This window comes from Chelonoidis abingdonii, chromosome 4 (genome assembly GCF_003597395.2).
Source record: "Chelonoidis abingdonii isolate Lonesome George chromosome 4, CheloAbing_2.0, whole genome shotgun sequence".
Classification (NCBI taxonomy): Eukaryota; Metazoa; Chordata; order Testudines; family Testudinidae; genus Chelonoidis; species Chelonoidis abingdonii.
Window position 1 is genome coordinate 64,333,762 of NC_133772.1, and position 18,619 is coordinate 64,352,380.

At 42.0% G+C, this 18,619-nt stretch overlaps 1 protein-coding gene across 1 annotated transcript; it reads left to right on the forward strand.

Moving 5' to 3' along the window:
• The first annotated feature begins 6,996 nt into the window (after positions 1-6,996).
• Positions 6,997-14,595, forward strand: SVIP (small VCP interacting protein). The gene is made up of 4 exons (XM_032775253.2): positions 6,997-7,202; positions 9,889-9,939; positions 12,504-12,623; positions 13,455-14,595. Exons 1-4 carry the CDS (start codon positions 7,140-7,142, stop codon positions 13,467-13,469), a joined length of 249 nt encoding a protein of 82 aa, XP_032631144.1. The 5' UTR covers positions 6,997-7,139; the 3' UTR covers positions 13,470-14,595.
• Positions 14,596-18,619: the final 4,024 nt, after the last annotated feature.

Below are 18,619 nucleotides of genomic sequence, written 5' to 3' on the forward strand. Positions count from 1 at the left end.
ACCCCCCTCACAGATCCAGTGGAGATGTGCGAGAGAGCCAGGAACTTCTACGCGCACCTTTTCTCCCCAGATCCTGCCGATCCTGCCGCTCGCAGGTGCTCTGGGACGGGCTCTCGACGGTCAGCACAGGTGACCGGGACTGGCTAGAGCTGCCTCTCTCTGGCAGAGTTCTCGGAAGCCCTCCGTCGCATGCCCACCAACAAGTCTCCGGGCATGGGTGGGCTGACCATGGAGTTCTACCACGTGTTCTGGGACGTCCTCGGCCTGGACCTGGTCACCATCTGGTCCGAGTCCTTGCAGAGCGGGGTCCTCCTTCTCTCGTGTAGGCGAGCCATACTCACTTTATTGCCGAAGAAGGAAGACCTCCGCCACTTATGGAATTGGTGTCCTGTCTCGCTCCTCAGCACGGACTTACAAAATCATAGCCAAGGCCATCTCGCTGCGGCTGGGGGCCGTGCTGGAGGACATGATCCACCCAGACCAGACCAACACCGTCCCGGGCCATAGCATCTTTGATCACCTGTATCTGGTCCAGGATCTCCTGGAGCTTGGGTGCAGGGATGGTCTCTCATTTGCCCTCCTGTCCCTGGATCAGGGCAAGGCATTTGACAGGGTGGACCACGGGTATCTCCTGGGCACTCTGCAAGCGTTAGGCTTCGGGTCCCAGTTTGTGAGTTTTCTCCAGGTGCTGTATGCTTCCACAGAGTGTCTTGTCAGGCTCAACTGGACCCTGATCGAGCTGGTCAGCTTCGGGCAGAGAGTATGGCAGGGCTGCCCCTTCTCGGGCCAGAGGTACGCTCTGGTGATCGAGCCCTTCCTCTGTCTCCTCTGCCAGAGGTTGATGGGGTTGGTGCTTCGAGAGCCGGAGCTGTGTCTGGTCCTGTCGGTGTATGCCGACAATGTGCTCCTCGAGGTCCAGGACCCAGGCAACTTGGTGTGGGTGGAGGCCTGACAGACTGTTTATTTGGCAGCCTCCTCTGCCCGGGTCAACTGAGTCAAGAGTTCTGGCCTGGTGGTTGGGGATGGGTGGCAGGTGAGCTCCCTCCCACTCGTGTTTCAAGCCATCCAGTGGAGCGCGGGTCCGCTGCTCTATCTTCGTGTTTATCTCTCCACCACACATCCTTCTCCGCCGGAGAACTGGCAGGACTTGAAGGCCAGGGTGGGTGAGCGGCTGCGGAGATGGACAGGACTGCTCTGGTGCCTCTCCCTGCGAGGGAGGGCGCTGGTGCCGAACCAGCTAGTCTTGTCCATGCTCTGGCACTGGTTCAACACTCTGAGTCCAGCCCCGGGGACCCTGGTCAGGCTCCAGAGGACGGTTCTGGAGTTCTTTGGCCAGGGATGCACTGAGTCCCTGCAGGGATTTTGAGTCTCCCTGGGGAGGAGGGAGGGAGAAAGGAAGGAGAGGGCAGGGCCTGGTCTGCCTTCGCAACCAGGTCTATGTCTTCCGCCTCCAGGCCCTGCAGTGACTCCTTTATGGCGTGGGTAGTCCAGCGTGGAGCACACTGGCACACGCCTTCCTCCGTCACCTCCATGGGCTCTGATACGACAGGGGGGACTGGGTGGATGCCCATGTGCTCGGTCGGCGCATGGGGCTCTCCACCCTTACGACCCCCCTGCAAGTACTCCAGGAGGTGGAGACTGCTTTGTCACTAGTTTCTCTTGTCTTCCTGCAGCGGGCCCTGTGAGAGGGCACTCCCGCTAGGCCTCACCCCAGGCCCTCTGGATATTGTTATTCGGCCCCTGTTCCATGAACCCCCCTCCCCCCAGCCTCCCCATTCCTACACTTCTAGCTGGCTGCATATCCTGCAGCCGGTCTGGTTCGAAACCGCTTCTAGAGACCATCTGTACATGCTGGTGTTCCACACACTGCATTTCCTCACTCTTGCGTCCCTCCTTGAGGGTGAGGTGCCTTCATTCTACCTTGGTCCCACGGCCCACCGGGAAAATTGGTTGATGGCTCTTTCACGGAGCTGTGAGCATGGGCGTGTACCTGGCGCAGTTCACATCCATGCCCAAGGCCTGCCCCTTTTGCGGCAGGAGGGAGAACCTGGCGCATGCCTATCTTGAATGCACCAGGTTGCAGCCCCTATTCCGGCTCCTCCAGAACCTCTTGACGACATTCTGGCTGCACTTTTCCCCTCACCTGTTCCTTTTTGCACACCCCATCCATGGCCCCACAAAGTTGCAAGATCTCCTGGTCAACCTCCTCCTGGCCCTGGCCAAGCTCTCCAGCTATACTACCAGGAGGAGGATGCTGGATGAGGGAGTGCTCTGCGACTGAGGGGCCTATTTCTGTTCCTCCCTAGTTTCACACATCTGGGCAGAGTTCAACTGGGCAGCGTCCGCTGATTCCCTTGATATCTTTGAGGACCAGTGGGCGCTGTCCAGGGTTCTCTGCTCAGTGTCCCCATCCGGTACCCTCATTTTGAACCTATGACCTTCACCTCAATCCCTGTTTCTCATTTGTTATCCTCCATGTTCATTTTGGTCCCTCCAGTTAGGCTGGGGCAGGGGCTTTTAGGGCTTGTGCCCGCCCACCCCCTGGGTTTCCAATAAGACTACACCAGGGTTGTGAGTTTAATCCTCGAGGGGGCCATTTAGGAATCTGGGCCAAAAATCTGTCTGAGGATTGGTCCTGCCCTGAGCAGGGGGTTGGACTAGATGACCTCCTGAGGTCCCTTCCAGCCCTGATATTCTATGAACCACTGAAGAATAATCCAGGTGTATATAATATATCTTGTGTCCAACATTATGCAGACATAAGCCTTTTTCTCACTGCTAAAACTAATGAAGTCACCACAAGTTAAGTTTTAACAGTGAAGACAAAGGCTAAAGAAAATGTCTCAAATTAAATGAGAGAGCAATAAGGTGACATATGAGTACTACAGCTGAGTGTAATTTTTGTGGTGATACCTCTTTGCTCCTTGTGTGTGTGTGTGTGTGTGTGTGTGTGTTTGTGTAACAGTGATAGAAGCGGAAATCTGTATAAAGCACAATGGTAGATTTTCTGCCTATGAGCTTGCTTTCCAAATGAATTATGTATTTCACATACTATTTATAATACTTTTCACTACTCTCAATGTTTTGTGTGCATTTGATGTTTTTTTTTTATTAATATAGACTGTATGGCCTATGTAGTGGAAAGAGACTAAAAGATTTCTTTTTAAATGTTCAGACTTTCATTAAGGGTTTTTCATGCAATAGCCATGAAATTCCACTTGCAAAATTTTTTTTAAACAGTGCTGAAAATATAGGAACGTGGGGTTGGTTCTCTCTACTCTGAAAATGTGTTTGGTATCAAGTGTTTGTCTAATGGGTATTTTGAGATGGTGACTAAGCATCTTGTCATACAGTGGAAGTGTGACTTAAGATTTCTTGAGTAATAAAATATACATCAGGCTGTGACACTGGCCCTAAACCATGGTGGATTTGATTTAAATTTAAATCACTAGTCAGGAAGACTCGATTTAATCATGGTTTTCTAGATAAAAGGACATTCTTGTTGGTTGTTATATAGCCTTAATACATATATCTAACTCTGAGTTGTGAAGAATAACCTTCATTTCTAGAAGGTACACACTATACATTTTTAAACAGTGATTTATTTAGAAAACTTAACAGTAGTTTTACAGCTATATCAGAAAATGAATGTGTGACATTCTATACCTTGGGAGTGTACCCCATATTCCTCATTTTCATATAATCATGATCTTGCATATAAAGCATGCCATGTAAGGTATCAGAGGAAAGGGTTAGGGTTATACACCAAACCTGTCCAAAGGAAAGTTTATGGCAAATTTTTTCCTTTCATCTTAACCTAGAGATGGGCAAAAAATTGGGAATACAACATGTTTCACCAGCCCATACCATCCACAAGCCAATGGACTAGCTGAAAACAGAAACAAATCCATCAAAAGGTAATTTTAGGGCAGGAAAAAATACAGTATTAATAGAAAGGAGAATGTACTATGACAGAAGCTACAGATTGCTTCAAATGTTTAGTACATTGAAACTCAAGTTGTCTTTTATTTCAAATAAAAGGAATTATCCCACTGCACTAGGATGGCCTCTTTACGCCTTTTCGATTGCATACAATTTCTCTCAGTAAAGACAGTAGTTTCCACTCCCCCACAAATAATCCATCATCATTTTTAGAGAGCATTGTGCAAGTTAGTTGATAACAGTGCGACTAATTGGGATGAATTTCTTGGTGGTGTATTTTTTTGCGAACAAAACCAAACATGACAACCAAGTTGTCACCTTATCAACTACTGTATGGCTTTGAGGCAAGATTCCCAGACCAAGTCTCAGACAACTACACAGTAAGTCCTTCAGCTTTCAGGTGCATATGTTATTCTGAGATTGTTCATTTTAGAAACACAACTCCTTCTCCATTTGTTTCCAAAGCCAACAGGTTTTGAGGAACTCAAAGAATACTACAAAGAGTACATCATGAAAATTGAATCTAGACGTGATGCTGAAACTAAACTGGCTATTAGTAATATTTCAAAAGCACAAGAAAAGCAAAAAATACAGTATGCCAAAACAGACTCGTAAACATGGGGAAATAACATTCAAGGTTGGTGACACAGTCATGTTACTGAATGCGAGAAGGAAAACAAGAAAGGGAAGGCAGCTACAACCTGCCTAGGTGGGATCATACAAAATTGCTACTATAGAAGGCAAAAGAGTTACATTAGAAAACAAGTTAGGGAAAGGTTTAGCAACGTTGTACAGTATCTCTCAACTAAAAGTATTTAAAGAGCCTCCAAAATTAGGTGAGGAAAACATATCAGAGAAACATGGAAAAGGAAACTGCTGTGGATGACACTATGGAAACCTCAGACGTAGGAGAAATGGGAGGCAATGTATCTCACAAGCCTCAACAGCCAAGTGGAGGTCACACACATGGAAAAGGAGGTGTGTGTAGTGTCAGGATTTTCAAGCAGTCATCCAGGTGATTTTGATGACATGGTTATAGAGGATGAAGAAGACAGAATGGTTTCTCAAAGGTATTTCTTACCATACAGTTGTTTTTAAAGAATTTGTTGACACTTCCATTTATCAAGCATGTCAATAGTTTCCATGCAGGAATGGAATGTTTGCAAAAATAATTTCTCTTTTGTACACTACATCATACACGAGAGGTAGGAAGCACACCAACTTCCGTCTAAACACCAGGTGATAGATCCAGAGGGGTGAAAAGATCTGCTGCTGAAATCAGAATTGTAGCTGGCCTATTTACTCTTGAGCTAATAGGGCAAGGGAAAGTTGAGAGGACAAACTGGAGGCACACAAAGTGATGTAACTTGCCATAGGTTACACAGCAAGTCAGTGGAAATCCTGGGTCTCATTTCCCTGTACTTTTCTTCAGAATCCTGAATTATAAAATTTCTGGATTTCCCTGGTAAATTCTCAAAAGGCCTGATCAGTGTAATCTCTCTGGTGTATTCTCCCACTATATTTCCAGCAGCAGCAGCTATTATCTGGCAGGTTCATCAACTGAACCTCTCATCTTTCCAAATGTCATCTTGTGTACATTTTGTTTTGTGCTGAGTGAGAGAAGCCAGGTGAAGGTAGGGACTATGACTGGGCTGGGCATGTGCAGGGTTTAGCAGAAAGCTTCTCTATCAAGAAAGATCTGTAAGATACTTGTTTACATTGCATTCTGTCAGCTGCAGTATTCAGCATTAGTTTATTTTTCTTTTAAGGAAAATAGCACAGTAGGTTTGCTTATTGTGCTAGGCCATGTGTTTTCAAACTATGTATTGCGGTTTGTAAGGGAAAGCCGCTAGCTGGCTGTGAGACACTGTTTACCTGAGTGTTCACAGCCCTCAGGAACTGCTAATGGTAAGAATTCACTCTCTCTCTGCTATGGGTTGCAAATTTCTACAGATAATCTCACATAGATCTGGTGTGAGAAACTGCTACCTGTAGGAATTAGCTTCATCATATATAGCACTTACAGGTAGCATGTCTCGCCGTGTGTGTGTGATGAGTGCAATACTAGTTGGAAAACAGTTCCAACAGTAATTATCAGTGATTCACAGGCTGAAAGGGTATAACAACTGGGGTTCAGTTCTGGATATGTTTTTATTCAAAATCTTAATGATTGAGATAAAGGCATAGAGAGTATACTTATAAAGTTTGTGAATGATAACAAGCTGGGATTGCAAGTGCTTGAGAGGACAGGATGAAAATTCAAAATGATCTGGACACACTGGTGAAATAAATAGTCTGATGTAAATAGGATAAAATTCAAAAAGGAGAAATGCAAAAGTATTCCATTTAGGAAGAAACAAATCAGTTGCAAGCATACAAAACGGGAAATGACTGCCTAGGAAGGAGTACTGCTGAAAGGGATCTGGGGGTCATAGCGGACCACAAGCTGAATATGAGTGAAGAGTGTAATGCTGCTGCAAAAAAACAGATCACAACTATGGGATGTCCGCTCTACTCTGTGCTGCTTAGGCCTCAGTTGGAGTATTGTGTGCTGCTCTGGGCACTACAGTTCAGGAAAGATGTGGACAAGTTAGAAAAAGTCCAGAGAAGAGAAAAAAAATTAACGGTCTAGAGAACATGACACATGAGGGAAGACTGAAACATAATAGTTTTCAAGTATGTAAAAATCAAGTAGCAGGGTTTGGTTTTTTCCCCAAAAGCTGTTTCTTACAATCTATACGTATCAATACCTGCATAGTAATTTACATTATAGTGCAAGAAACCGCTGGCTGTAGGCATTTGCTACATCAAGTAGCAGTTTCTTACGCTCTAAGTTATGAGTAACTGCTGCCACCAGCACAGTTCTCCGCGGAGCAGTTTACTACTCTACACCCTAGGGTAGCGGAGACCTCCGGGAACAGGACACTGGTGGGCCCCGGCTCCCGCCTTCCCCCGAGCCTGCATCCAGCCTCCTCACGGCCTTTGTCTCGCGGCAGCAGCAGCAGCGGCAGCTCCGGAGCTGCAGGTGGCGCCGTGTGCCCCGATCCCAGAGCTGGGCGGGCCCTGCCGGGCTCTGCGCTCTGAGGGTGCCGGGCGGGACAGGCGCGGCGCGTCCCCGGAGCTCTGGCTGCCTGAGGCGGGCGGGCGGGCGAGCGAGCGAGCGCTAGACGACCCGGCGGCGCGGAGCGGGCCCCGGCATGGGGCTCTGTCTACCCTGCTTGGGGGGAGCCGCCGAGGACGTGGTGGAGACGCCCGACCCGGTGAGTGCGGCGCGCACGGCACCTCCGCTCCGCACGCGGGAGCCCAGCTCCTCTCTCCCGACACGCCCTAGCTGGGCCGCGGGCACCGCGCTCCTCCACAGGCAAACACGCCGCCCCGGAGCAGGCCCCCAGCAGGTGCAGCCTCCTTGCAGCTGCTCCTCCTCCTCCGGTTTTTTGAGCTAGCGGTTTGGTTGGTTCTTTTTCTATTTTACCCCACAGAGAGGCGACTTTCCATGGTGTGGTTTCCCCATAATTGCAGGATAAAATAATGCAGCAGAGCTGAGGAGAGTATTAGATGTTTAGTCTTTAGGCAGGACAAGGGCAGCGGCAATGTTCTGGGATCGGTCAGCCCCCCTGGGGTGCAGTGAGCCGTGAGGATTGCTGCCTCCCAAAGGTGCACCTATAACATTGCCAATGACATACACGCAGTAAGAGATCCCGTTAAAAAACTGCGTTCTTAAATATTTATTTTGGGGAGGGAGGGAATTAGGCCCTCGATGTATAATTAAAGGGTTAAATATACCCATTAATTTTAAAAAAAACACATTGATCTTGCATGGATCTGCAGAAGCAGGTCCATAGTACTCTGTTTGTTTTTGTTAAGAACGTTTTGCTTTAAAGGGACACCAATTTGAAAATCATTTTTGGGAGAAAATTTTCTACTTAATAATTTAGGTCTTACTTGTAACTGAAAAGTTGATGAGCAAACAGATATTTTTCTCCCATTCCATCTTGTCTGCTTTTGGCATTTGATATATCAGTGTCACTCTTCCCCCTGTATAGCCTGGATCTTGCAAGTATTTGTCATCTGAATGTTTGTTAGTCAGTTTCTTCCTTGATTGGCAGCGGGTGGGGGGGCAGGGAGATATAAACATCAACAGACAACTCTTAAGAGCTAAAAAAACAAAATCCAAACATACATTTTAAAAATTAGTTTGTCAAACTGAGTATCTCTTTATAATGTTTTAAAACATTGAAAAATCGTGTTATTTTATACTGTCCAGAAGTCTAGGTGCTTCTCAGTAAAGCTGGCAGCTGTCCTTCTACCAGCTGGTCAGTACCTTACCACACAGTATGTAACCAGAAAACAAAAACCATAGGGTAGCACCCCTTCTTAGCATGTGTACATGTCTCAGGAGGCGCATGACCAGGATTCATCACCGAATTTGGTCCGCTGTTTGGATCATTAGCTTCCCTAGGCTGCGTACTGACTGGGAGACTCACATGAATGCTGATCCATACTCCCCTTAGACCCGGAATCTCTACCATGATCTAAAATTAAACACAATTTGGAGTTTGTCACTCTCAGTCACCGTCTCAGTCCTGCACTTGAAGTATCTGTAGGAGCACAAAGAAAGATCTGGCGGGACCATCTCTTAAGAGGGAGAGGGTAATTCTGTCTCTAAACCCATTTAGTGCTTGGTCTCTCTGTTACACTCCTGTTTATATTATACATACCCTGCTACTAGAAACTTTACTAAGATGGTGAACTCATTTCAGATATGCCATCGCTACCATTTATTACTGACATGGGTACAAGTCATCTTAGCATAGTTCCCTGAGTCCTTGTGGAAGCCCACTGACTTCAGAATCAGTGGGATTCTTCATGGGTTTAGGGGCCTATGCTAGCTGACCTGATTTGTTGGATCAAGATCCTGGTTGGGATTTAACTGGCAAGGAAATAAATCTGCTTTTCTAACTCTGGAAAACAGTGGAGCCTGGTTTTAGTGAACTTACATTCAGTGAAAATCCATTTATAGTAATTGCTAATCTAGTTACAGTTATTTTGTAAACATCACTATCAGCGGTTCCATAAGAACGTCCGTACCGGGTCAGACCAAAGGTCCATCTAGTATCTGTCTACTGACAGTGGCCAATAGGGAGTGAACCTAGAGGCAATGATCAAGTGATCTCTCTCCTGCCATCCATCTTCATCCTCTCTCAAACAGAGGCTAGGGACACCATTCCTTTCCCATCCTGGCTAATAGCCATTTATGGCCTTAACCACCATGAATTTATCCAGTTCTCTTTTAAACACTGTTATAATCCTAGCCTTCACAACCTCCTCAGGTAAGGAGTTCCACAAGTTGACAGTGCGCTGCATGATGTTTGTTTTTAAAATATTTATGCTTGTGATGAGGCACATGTCTCATGAGGTTATTTTCATGAGGACCTTAGGGAAACAGCAATCATACCAAGATTGCATTTTTCTTCTCCTCAAAGGAGAAGGACAATTTATGGATTATCTGTCCATTTCTCTGCCTTCTTATTGCATGTTTCATCCTAGAAAGGATTGGGGGGAGGGGGTAAAGATTCAAGTAATCTGAAATGTGGCCTTCTGATGAATATATCTGCATAACACTAACTATTGTTACTCAAAGACTGGAATACATCATAGCAGCAACAACACTCTACCATCTTAGTAACCAAAAAGCATACTGTCCTTATGTAGTTACTTTAATACTTATAAACAGAGAGAAGCAGCAGCTACCATTTGACTTAAGTTCAGAATTTGATTAAATAACTTCCATTGTTCATACGAATGACAAGGAATGGACATGGAGTAGTCTATGCATTATATCATTGAATCTTTTTTAAAACTACTGTATCTTCATCATTAAACAATTTATTCTGCTTTCTCTACTACAGTGGAATATAACTCCTTTTTTTTCCAAATTGTCTGTAGGAAATTAAGAGAAGACAACTTGCAGAAGCTGCAGAAAAGAGGCAAATGGAGGTAACATTACATTTATTCAGAAACTTGTTATGTAGCCACTGGTTTTAATATGGGAAATATGAAGTTTCTTTGCCAAATGCAACTGAACAGCATACGTGGATTATAAGCAAGGGGAATTTATCATTGCACTTGGCTGTCATGTTACTAATTTGTTGGGGATAATGTATTTGATGGGTATTTATACAATGATATCTTGGAAAATTGGTGGGGATTTTGAAAGAAGCTGAAGATAGTTAGGCATCTGACTCCCGTTGAAATTCAAAATGGCTATTAGCGCTGTTGAAAATCCCTGCCATTATAAAATATGAATGCAAAGCTGGAAAGTTCTTATAAACCAAACGAAGGAATTGATTTTTGTTGGTGATATTTTTGTTTTACTTTGACCACAAACACAAAAGAGATTTCAGTTGCATTTTTCAAAAATTGCAATTGTTTTGGTGGCATTTGCAAATGTTATTTTGAGACTTGCTACTTCTAAAAGCTCAACATAGCTGAATTTGTTGGCTGTTCGCTTCATTAACATGGGGAAAATATAGGTCTCTTTCCTCATCGCAGTCAATTAAGCAGTGGCATTGACAAACTATGGGCCTGAAAAATTGGAAACTTGGGTGCTGAAGCTGGGAGGTCTTAAACTTAGGAAAGTGGAGGTAGTAGTTGCCTTAGGGCAGAAGTAATAATAGGAGGGTGGAAACACATACAGAAGCCTAAAGCAATAGAACTGTAGCCTTATTTGGACCTTACCAGATTTTTTTTTTAAGCACTGCATAATCTAAATTCTCTAAAGTGTCTTGATGAATTTCAAATATGCATCTGAAATCTGAAGATAATGAACATGTGTATTGTATGAACATTGGTGGTGGTTGTTCTCTTTATGGTTTCTTGGCCTTTTGCTGGTACGGGCTTATTCTGTTTGCTCCTGTTTAAAAGATGATTCATATTTGAGTCATGAATAAAAGCACTTTCTAAATTATTATAGCAGCATTTAAGTGATATTTAAAGACCCTTTTATTAAAACCTTTGTTTTGCTTTGGACTACATTTTAATTAAAAAAAAGATTTAGTACAGCTACAGTGCTTTGAATCTCAAAAGTACTTTCTAAATATATATTCTTGCAACAACCCTGAGTGATAGGTAGATAAATACCATATAGGAAGAGATGTAGTAGATGGTGGAAACAGACACAAACTAAAGCTCCTATTCTGCAAACATGTAACTTAACACACGAGGTGTCTGTCCGTCTAGAACTAAGGTTTCTAGCCCTCTGTTCAGACCATGCTGGAGCTAGTGTCATTCTGTTTCTATGCAAATAATATGCTAGTCTAATATACTGTTCAGATCACCCTACTTCATCTTTACTTCATATTTTATATATGGCATTGACAGCTTAATGCCTCTCTTCACATTCTTACTTCGTCTACAGTCTTGCTTTGTCACAACTCTGCTTTGACCGATATCAATCACCACCACCTTGGATTTGTGCTAGCAGTCTGTTCCTCTTTCCTCTCAGCATAGATTTAACCTTATTTTTTCTGTTGCTCACATGTAGTGTTATAACTCTAAATTAAGAGCTAGAAGTGCATTAAAAATTCTGTAAAGTTCAGATTTCAAAATAAGTAAGAGGAAAAAGAAGCTATTGTGTGCTGCCTTGGTATTCATGTTTTAGAACCTTATATCACTCTAATTTAGGACTTATATGGCGCCATCACCATAGTATCTCAGTACCTCCATCTTGTAATGTATATATCCTCAACACCCCTATGAGGTAGGGGAAGTACTATTAACCTTATTTTACAGACGGACAATTGAGGCACAAATAGTGACTTGCCCAGGATCACAGAGAATATTTGTGGTAGAGGAATTGAACTTTGGTTTTACACATCCTAAGCTAGTCCCCTAACCACTTGGCTATGCAGTTCTGCTGCATGTAAAATTCTCATTTTCTTCTGTGGTAAGGTTCACATAAGTACAGTAGATGGGGAAACTAAATCTGTTATCTCCCCTCATGCACTTATTGTAAATTATAATGAGACCTCTTGGCTAACATCTCTCTGTTAGCTATAGGATGCCCTGTACTTGCAGGAATCCATGTGGTAAGAGAAGGTGGGGCAGTGATCCCATAATAAACTAACAGTTTGGGTTCTTGGATGGAGCAGACTGCCTAAACCATCCTTTTTAAGTTAAAATTTAATTGGTGAGGGTAAGAATATGGAGCTCACACCAACTGAAAAACTGCAGGATCAGGGTGCCTGGGAGTTCTTGAAGGGGACAGGGAAATGTTTAATTTTACAATTTGAATACAAACCACATGCATTTACTCATTAAATAATGCCCAGCTGGATATACAAATAAAATGAAATAAGAGAATACCTCATTGCCATCACTGACAAATACTGTGCAATGTGAAAAAGCACCTTAAAAAGTTATAATGCTGTGTTGCATACTAGTATTAATTAGTGTTTCAATATTGCTTCCAAATAGAAACCCACAAAATATAGTTGCCAAGATTTTATTTCTTTGGAAAGAAACTGAACTGCAGTATTTTACCCAATCTTATTTCCCTAAAGGCCACCTCTCGGGGTGTTAAGAACCCATATTCTGTGGAGCACAAGAAAAAGAAACAGGAGGAAATGGAGAAACAAATTGCATCTTCAAGCTCTGGAGGAGGTGGCGGCGGTGGACTTAGAGTAAGTTTTAAGATTTACTTTGTTAAATCCTTTCTAAAATGTTTGTTTTTAGATCTGCAAGCTTTCCATTTTATTCCCACAGCAAAATCTTGTTCAAACTCTTCATCCCACATTAACTATTGCAGCTGCCTCCTCTTATGATTTCTCCAATACCCATTTGATCCTTCCCTCCAATCCATTCAAAATGCAGCTTCTAAGATCATACATCTTCCTTCGTGTTGTCTTACTGTATCACCCACCCCCTCTTTGAATTCTTCCACTAGGTCTCCCTTTTCCTACCATAAAATGCAAGTTACTTTTTCTAACCCTGAAGGCTTTTCACAGCTCTGTCCTTCCCCACTTGTCCACTCCTGTCTTACTGCATTGCTCCCATCCTCTCTGCTCCACCATTAATGCTAATTTTGACTTCCCACTTACCAACTTCTCCCACAATCATATTCACACCTAAATTCCAGGTTCCTCCCTGCACATGGAACACCCTTACTAACCATACTTGTAAGATGGCAACCTCCTTGAGAAACCATGTTTTTTCCTCCATGCTTATAAGAAATTAGCCAATTAATAACAAACAGGCAAGGGGGAAGTTATGTATTTTTGGTGTACATCTGTTTATCTACACTCCATATATGCTAATTTACCATCTAAAAGGAAAACAGCAACTTATTAAAAAGATAAGGGAGAGGGAAACTTTTTGGGACAGGGATAGTATCTAGAAAGTTGTGCATCCTCTTGTTGCACATAAAAACATATTGGTGGATTTGAATGAAGCACATGGACCATAATGAATCACTGAGTTTACTGCATACACACAACTTTGTTTTATTTTTCTAGTGGCAGGTTGGATAAAGAAGTGTGGCATTTGAAAAGAAGAGGATCAAATACTGCCAATAACTTTCCAGTTTCTGCAGCTGAGTGGCACTTATACATTGTGTGGCTTTTGCTGTTTGCGTATGAAGATTCAACAGTACTTTGCCATTGCAGTACGACAGAGGATAGAGGTGTACGCTCAAAATATTTTTCAAGCAAAAATCTCAGAATGCAAAACAAAGGTGGCCAAAACTTGCCATTTTTTAAAACATCTCATGCTTCAACTTTTGGGTGGGGTGGAGAGTGGGAGATGCCCAGTTATTTGGGAATTAACTTAGTATTTAATGGTGATAAAGTGAATGTATTATATTTCTGTCCTTGAAACTAACATGCACATCTTGGGTAACTTTTAGTTTGTGTGGGTTTTTCCTTTTCTAGCATTTAAAGTTTTGTTGAACTTTGTCTGCCTCTGTAAAAAAAAAAGTTATCTTCTCTAGATACTTGTGCTGCTGTCCATCACTTCTGTACTAATTATTGGTTAATTACCTGTGAATTTAGTGCCTTTGGAAAAGCTTGGCTTCTGCAAATTGAAATTTTGTGAAGTGTGCTGTAAAAAAAAAAAGTTGCTTTGAATTATAATCGCTTTACATGCTTTTACTGAGGTAAATATTTTGTGGTCTTATGCCCGTTCTCTTTTCATTGATTCGCCAATTATGGATTTCTTGAGTGCATAATTATAACATAATAGTATTAACTTCCAGTACATGTTAACTAAACATTGTTGGCTATTTTGTCCTTTTTTGCACCACAAGGGGGTAGTGTTGTATTTCTGGAAATATTAAAAAATGGAAAAGGAAAAGACCTATTAGGTCATCTCTTGGATAGTTTATTTCCTAAAAGCTTCTGTACTACCTGGGTGGCTTAACTATATATAGTACAATAATATTTGCCAAGTGCTAGAAGCACTTTTACTTCTCTTTTGTATCAAGGAATGTCTAATCCTTTTCCCAAATGTGAAACTGCTTTTGATTATTTACAGCTAACTAAACTGATGTATTATGAACTGATTCCAAAACTAGAAGTGACCTCAGAACACTACTGAGTAGATGAGGGAATTTAGAAATGATCCTGTTGCAATAAAAATACAACTTTTATTTTCCCTGGAGAGCAGTATGTTTGGCCTGTTAATGTCCTAGTGACTCCATTGTTGACCCAGGTTAGACTGTGGAAGTGTTGCTTGGATTAAATACACTCTTTTCCCCTTCAGTCCAAAACTATCATCTTAAGTCCACTTTCTTGAAAGAACTAGCTTCCTGGCTTCTGCCTTTATAATTCACAATAGCAAAGAAATTCTTAAGAAGAGTATACTGTTAGTTTAGTGACAAAAGCAGTAGCTTTCCTAGAAGATACTGATACCTTACATTTTACTTTGAGCGTGGGCATTTGCCCTATTCACTGTTATATTCCTATTTTACTATATTAGACTACAATGGAAGACTGATGAAATACAGTGTGTGTAATGTACAATGCAGCTTTCTGTCCAGGATTTCTAGCAGAGTGAGTATTTTACAGTGTGACTATGCCAAGACAATTTGTTGTGCCATTAAAGTGCCACTTTAATGGTGGGGGAGTTTGGGAGAGGGGTTGGGTTGCGGAGGGGTTTGTTGATCGTGGCTTTGTTGATCAGGAATTTCTGAAGAAATTTGTGCTACCTGGGGTTAGTCTCTGCATTCATTCACTTACACTGCATTGTGGCTCAGCAGTCAGCCAGGAGACAAATATAAATAAGTGTTGTGCTCTTAAGTGTGACATTATTTTGCCTACCAGCTTTTAACTGCTCCGTGACTCAACTTTGATTTATTTAAATGACTACTATACTTAAGTTTTAACAGTTCAGTCTTGAGAGTCAGAGTCCTTTCAGATATATTGACTTTAAAAACATTCAAAAGTATTTGGCATCTTAGAGGATTAGGTTCATAGTTGTGGTTTGTTTGTTTTTCGTACCTTAGGGGTAGAGAAGAAAGTCCACGCTCTATTGAGCTAGATTAACTGCTCAAAAAAGTGACACGTCAATCTGTTTACCCACTTGAATCAGTGGTTTCAGAAAGTACAGGACATCTTGTCAATGGAAAAACTGAGCCATGATTTTTTTTAAAAAAAAAATAAAGTAGGGGGGGATTACAACGCTGAGTGGACTTCAAGTAGAGTAATCCCAGAATAACTTTATCCCCCACATTCTAAAAACTCCTACCTTTCCTGTTTGCATCAGCATAAAAAAGTTAATTGAGTATTTTGTACTTGTTTTTAGTGAAGAATAATAGAGACTACAACTGTATCTCAACTTACCGTCTTTACAAAATATGTTGACAAAGTACTGGACTACCCTATCTGAAAACAATGTAAAATTGAAGGATAATATATTTGTCGATTGCAAAATACATGATTTAATATATATCCTGTCTTCTGTACAGACCCTAGGAAGAACAAAAAGCAGAGTTCTAAACAATGCCTCACTAAAGTCTGTGGTAATTTTTCCATTGAGTTCAAGGGATCCAGAATTTATTCCTTTAATTTATATCATTTACATGCTCTATGAAATGGTATTCTTATGCAAAAGTATATGCTGCTTATGGAAGCTGGCAATTCTTTACTTGACTGTGGAATCCTTTGACTCTTTATAAATGGATGGGGAGGAAAGAGAAAATTCACAGCTAGAATATTAAAGTTAAGAAAATCTTTCCTGTATAAGTTTAAGCCCTGATCCTGCAATTTGATCTATGCAGGTAGACCTTTGTACCTATATGGAGTTCTACTGGCTTCAGTCATACTCTGGGGTCCATCCGTGCAAATCCAGTTACAGCCTTAAGGGTTCAGCATGATGTTTAGAAGTGTTTGCATGCTTCAGCGTATGTGACTTTAGGTAAGTATATGTAAAATGTGTGCATATATTTTTGTAATTCAGCCATGTAACCAAGAATTGACGTAGGTTTTCCTACACACACTTTTAGTACATTAATATTGATTCTCCCATTTCTTGCACTAAATGGAACTGGGTCAGGGAATAAGCAGTTGCTGAAGAACCCATGATGCTATTTGCATGGGATTATCACCCTGAGAAGAAGGCAACACTGCATGTCTGGCATCCAACTAAAACATGTCCTGGTGAAATGAAAGGGATTTTTGCAAAACAAAATTAGAATTAAGGTCTGACAAAAACGGATTTTATGTAGGATTACAGATGTTTGCAGTTGGAAAGACTGCAGGATGAGGGTCTTAAATGGGAATGATGGTATTCCTCTATTTGCTGTCATCATTTTGTTTCTAGATCTGCCATTTTTAGTGAACATACTGTTAAGACTGAAATGGTGGTAGAGACAGATATCAAAGGAAAATTGGGCCAACCCATATCTACAGCCACTGTAGTAATAGTGTAAAAATAAGAAATAGTCTTAAATTAGATTTTGACAAATAAAATGGTCATTTTTGCAGAAAGCTTTTGGAATTAATTTTGTCTACTGCAGAGGTTTTAACAGGAGCAGAGGCTATTAAACTATAAGTTCTGTTAGTATTCCTTTAGAATGCACAATTTGTATGAATGACTACAAAAACAGGATGAATCCTATAAACGAATGAAACTACAACTTTATGTATATTTATCACAATGCACTGGTACATTTAAACAAAAGCCACAAAATTAACACTATTGTATTAGGGTTTTTTTTAAAGGCTAGAAAGAAGGAAATACAGCTACTTTTTCACTGTGTCATGCTGTACATGTTCTGCCACCTTCTAGTCTGAAAAATTCTGCATATACAGCCTCATACTTTTCCAAATTTAAGGCCTTCACCCTATATGCCCCATCAACTTTCAAATAGTTTAAGTAGTGGGGATTTTATACCACTGTTAATTTCCTGGAGTAAGGAGATGCAGGTCCTTCCCCCAAAACAATTGATTTCCCCCCATCCAGTGCCATGAAAAGCACTAGCCCAACCATACTCTGCTTTTGAGATTAACAAGACTCTCACTTGGGGGACATGTGGGACATGTCTGTATCAAACTGTAAACTTTGTTTTGTATTATGTGCTGAACACACTTCTAGTCTTCTCCAAGTCATGCATATTGAATTGTGTTCCAGCTAGCTTCTCTCAGATGAGCCTTCAGTCAGGTCTCAAGTCCCTTTCCTAAGCCTGGCAGCTATCAAGATGGCATTTTAGGGCCATCATCTTCAATAGTCTCTCAACTGCTGTCCTCTGCCACTGGAACAATATATATATTTTTCTAATGAGGGGCCTCTCAAGGCAAAGAGGAAAGTTTTCCAGCTAAGCAGATGGCCTGGTTTCTCTGAACAGGGGCAGTGACCATCACCACATGCAAGCAGGACTAGCTGGAAAGGGGAAAGGTAAGAGGGACTCTGCCAAACCTCTGACTCTCAGAAGGGGTGAAATCAAATGAGGGGAGAGCGGATTTCACGACTTTTGTTTTGAAAAGATTTGTAGCTCTGATATGCTTAAAGAGTAAAGTAACCGTGGTCAAGAATTCCTTTGTCAAGTCTGAGTACTTTATGCCCTTTGGAGCCAACATGGCAGGGAAGTAATCTAGGAGCTCAGAGAGCCAGCCCATATCCTAAGTGGGACTCTAAGAAAGCTTCTATAAAATGATAGGAGGGAGGATGGGCCCTGGGAGGTCCGAAGCACTGGTTTCGGTGTCGAAAGTGATGGGACTGCAGGGTCCCACATCACAAAGAAGGGCACCACACATGGAGGTCTGACCCTGGAACTGTGCTTTATAGACTCACAGTCCCTTATTTGTGGGAGTTGAGAATAAGGAACCAACGTCAGTCTCAGATTTGTTTAGGTCATCTCTACATTGACGTGGACTTTTCACCAAAAGTCACAATCTTGAAGACAGCTATAAAAACACATTATCAGGTCAGGGTCAGTGTGCAACCAATCTTAACCTAAAAGATCATGAAGCTTAGAAACAGTAGTATTTATCCCCCCTGTTCTGTGCCCCCCCAAAAGTAATTTAAAAGGCAATCCAAGACCTCTTATGAAAATTTGTATAAGAAAAATCTGTCAAAGTCTGCAGTTCTGATGGTCTTTTGACAAATGTTACAGTCCCAAGGGAAAAATCTTCAGTGAAGGATACAAGAGAAAGCTGGTCTTAAGAAGCTCAATAAAAGCCTTCAT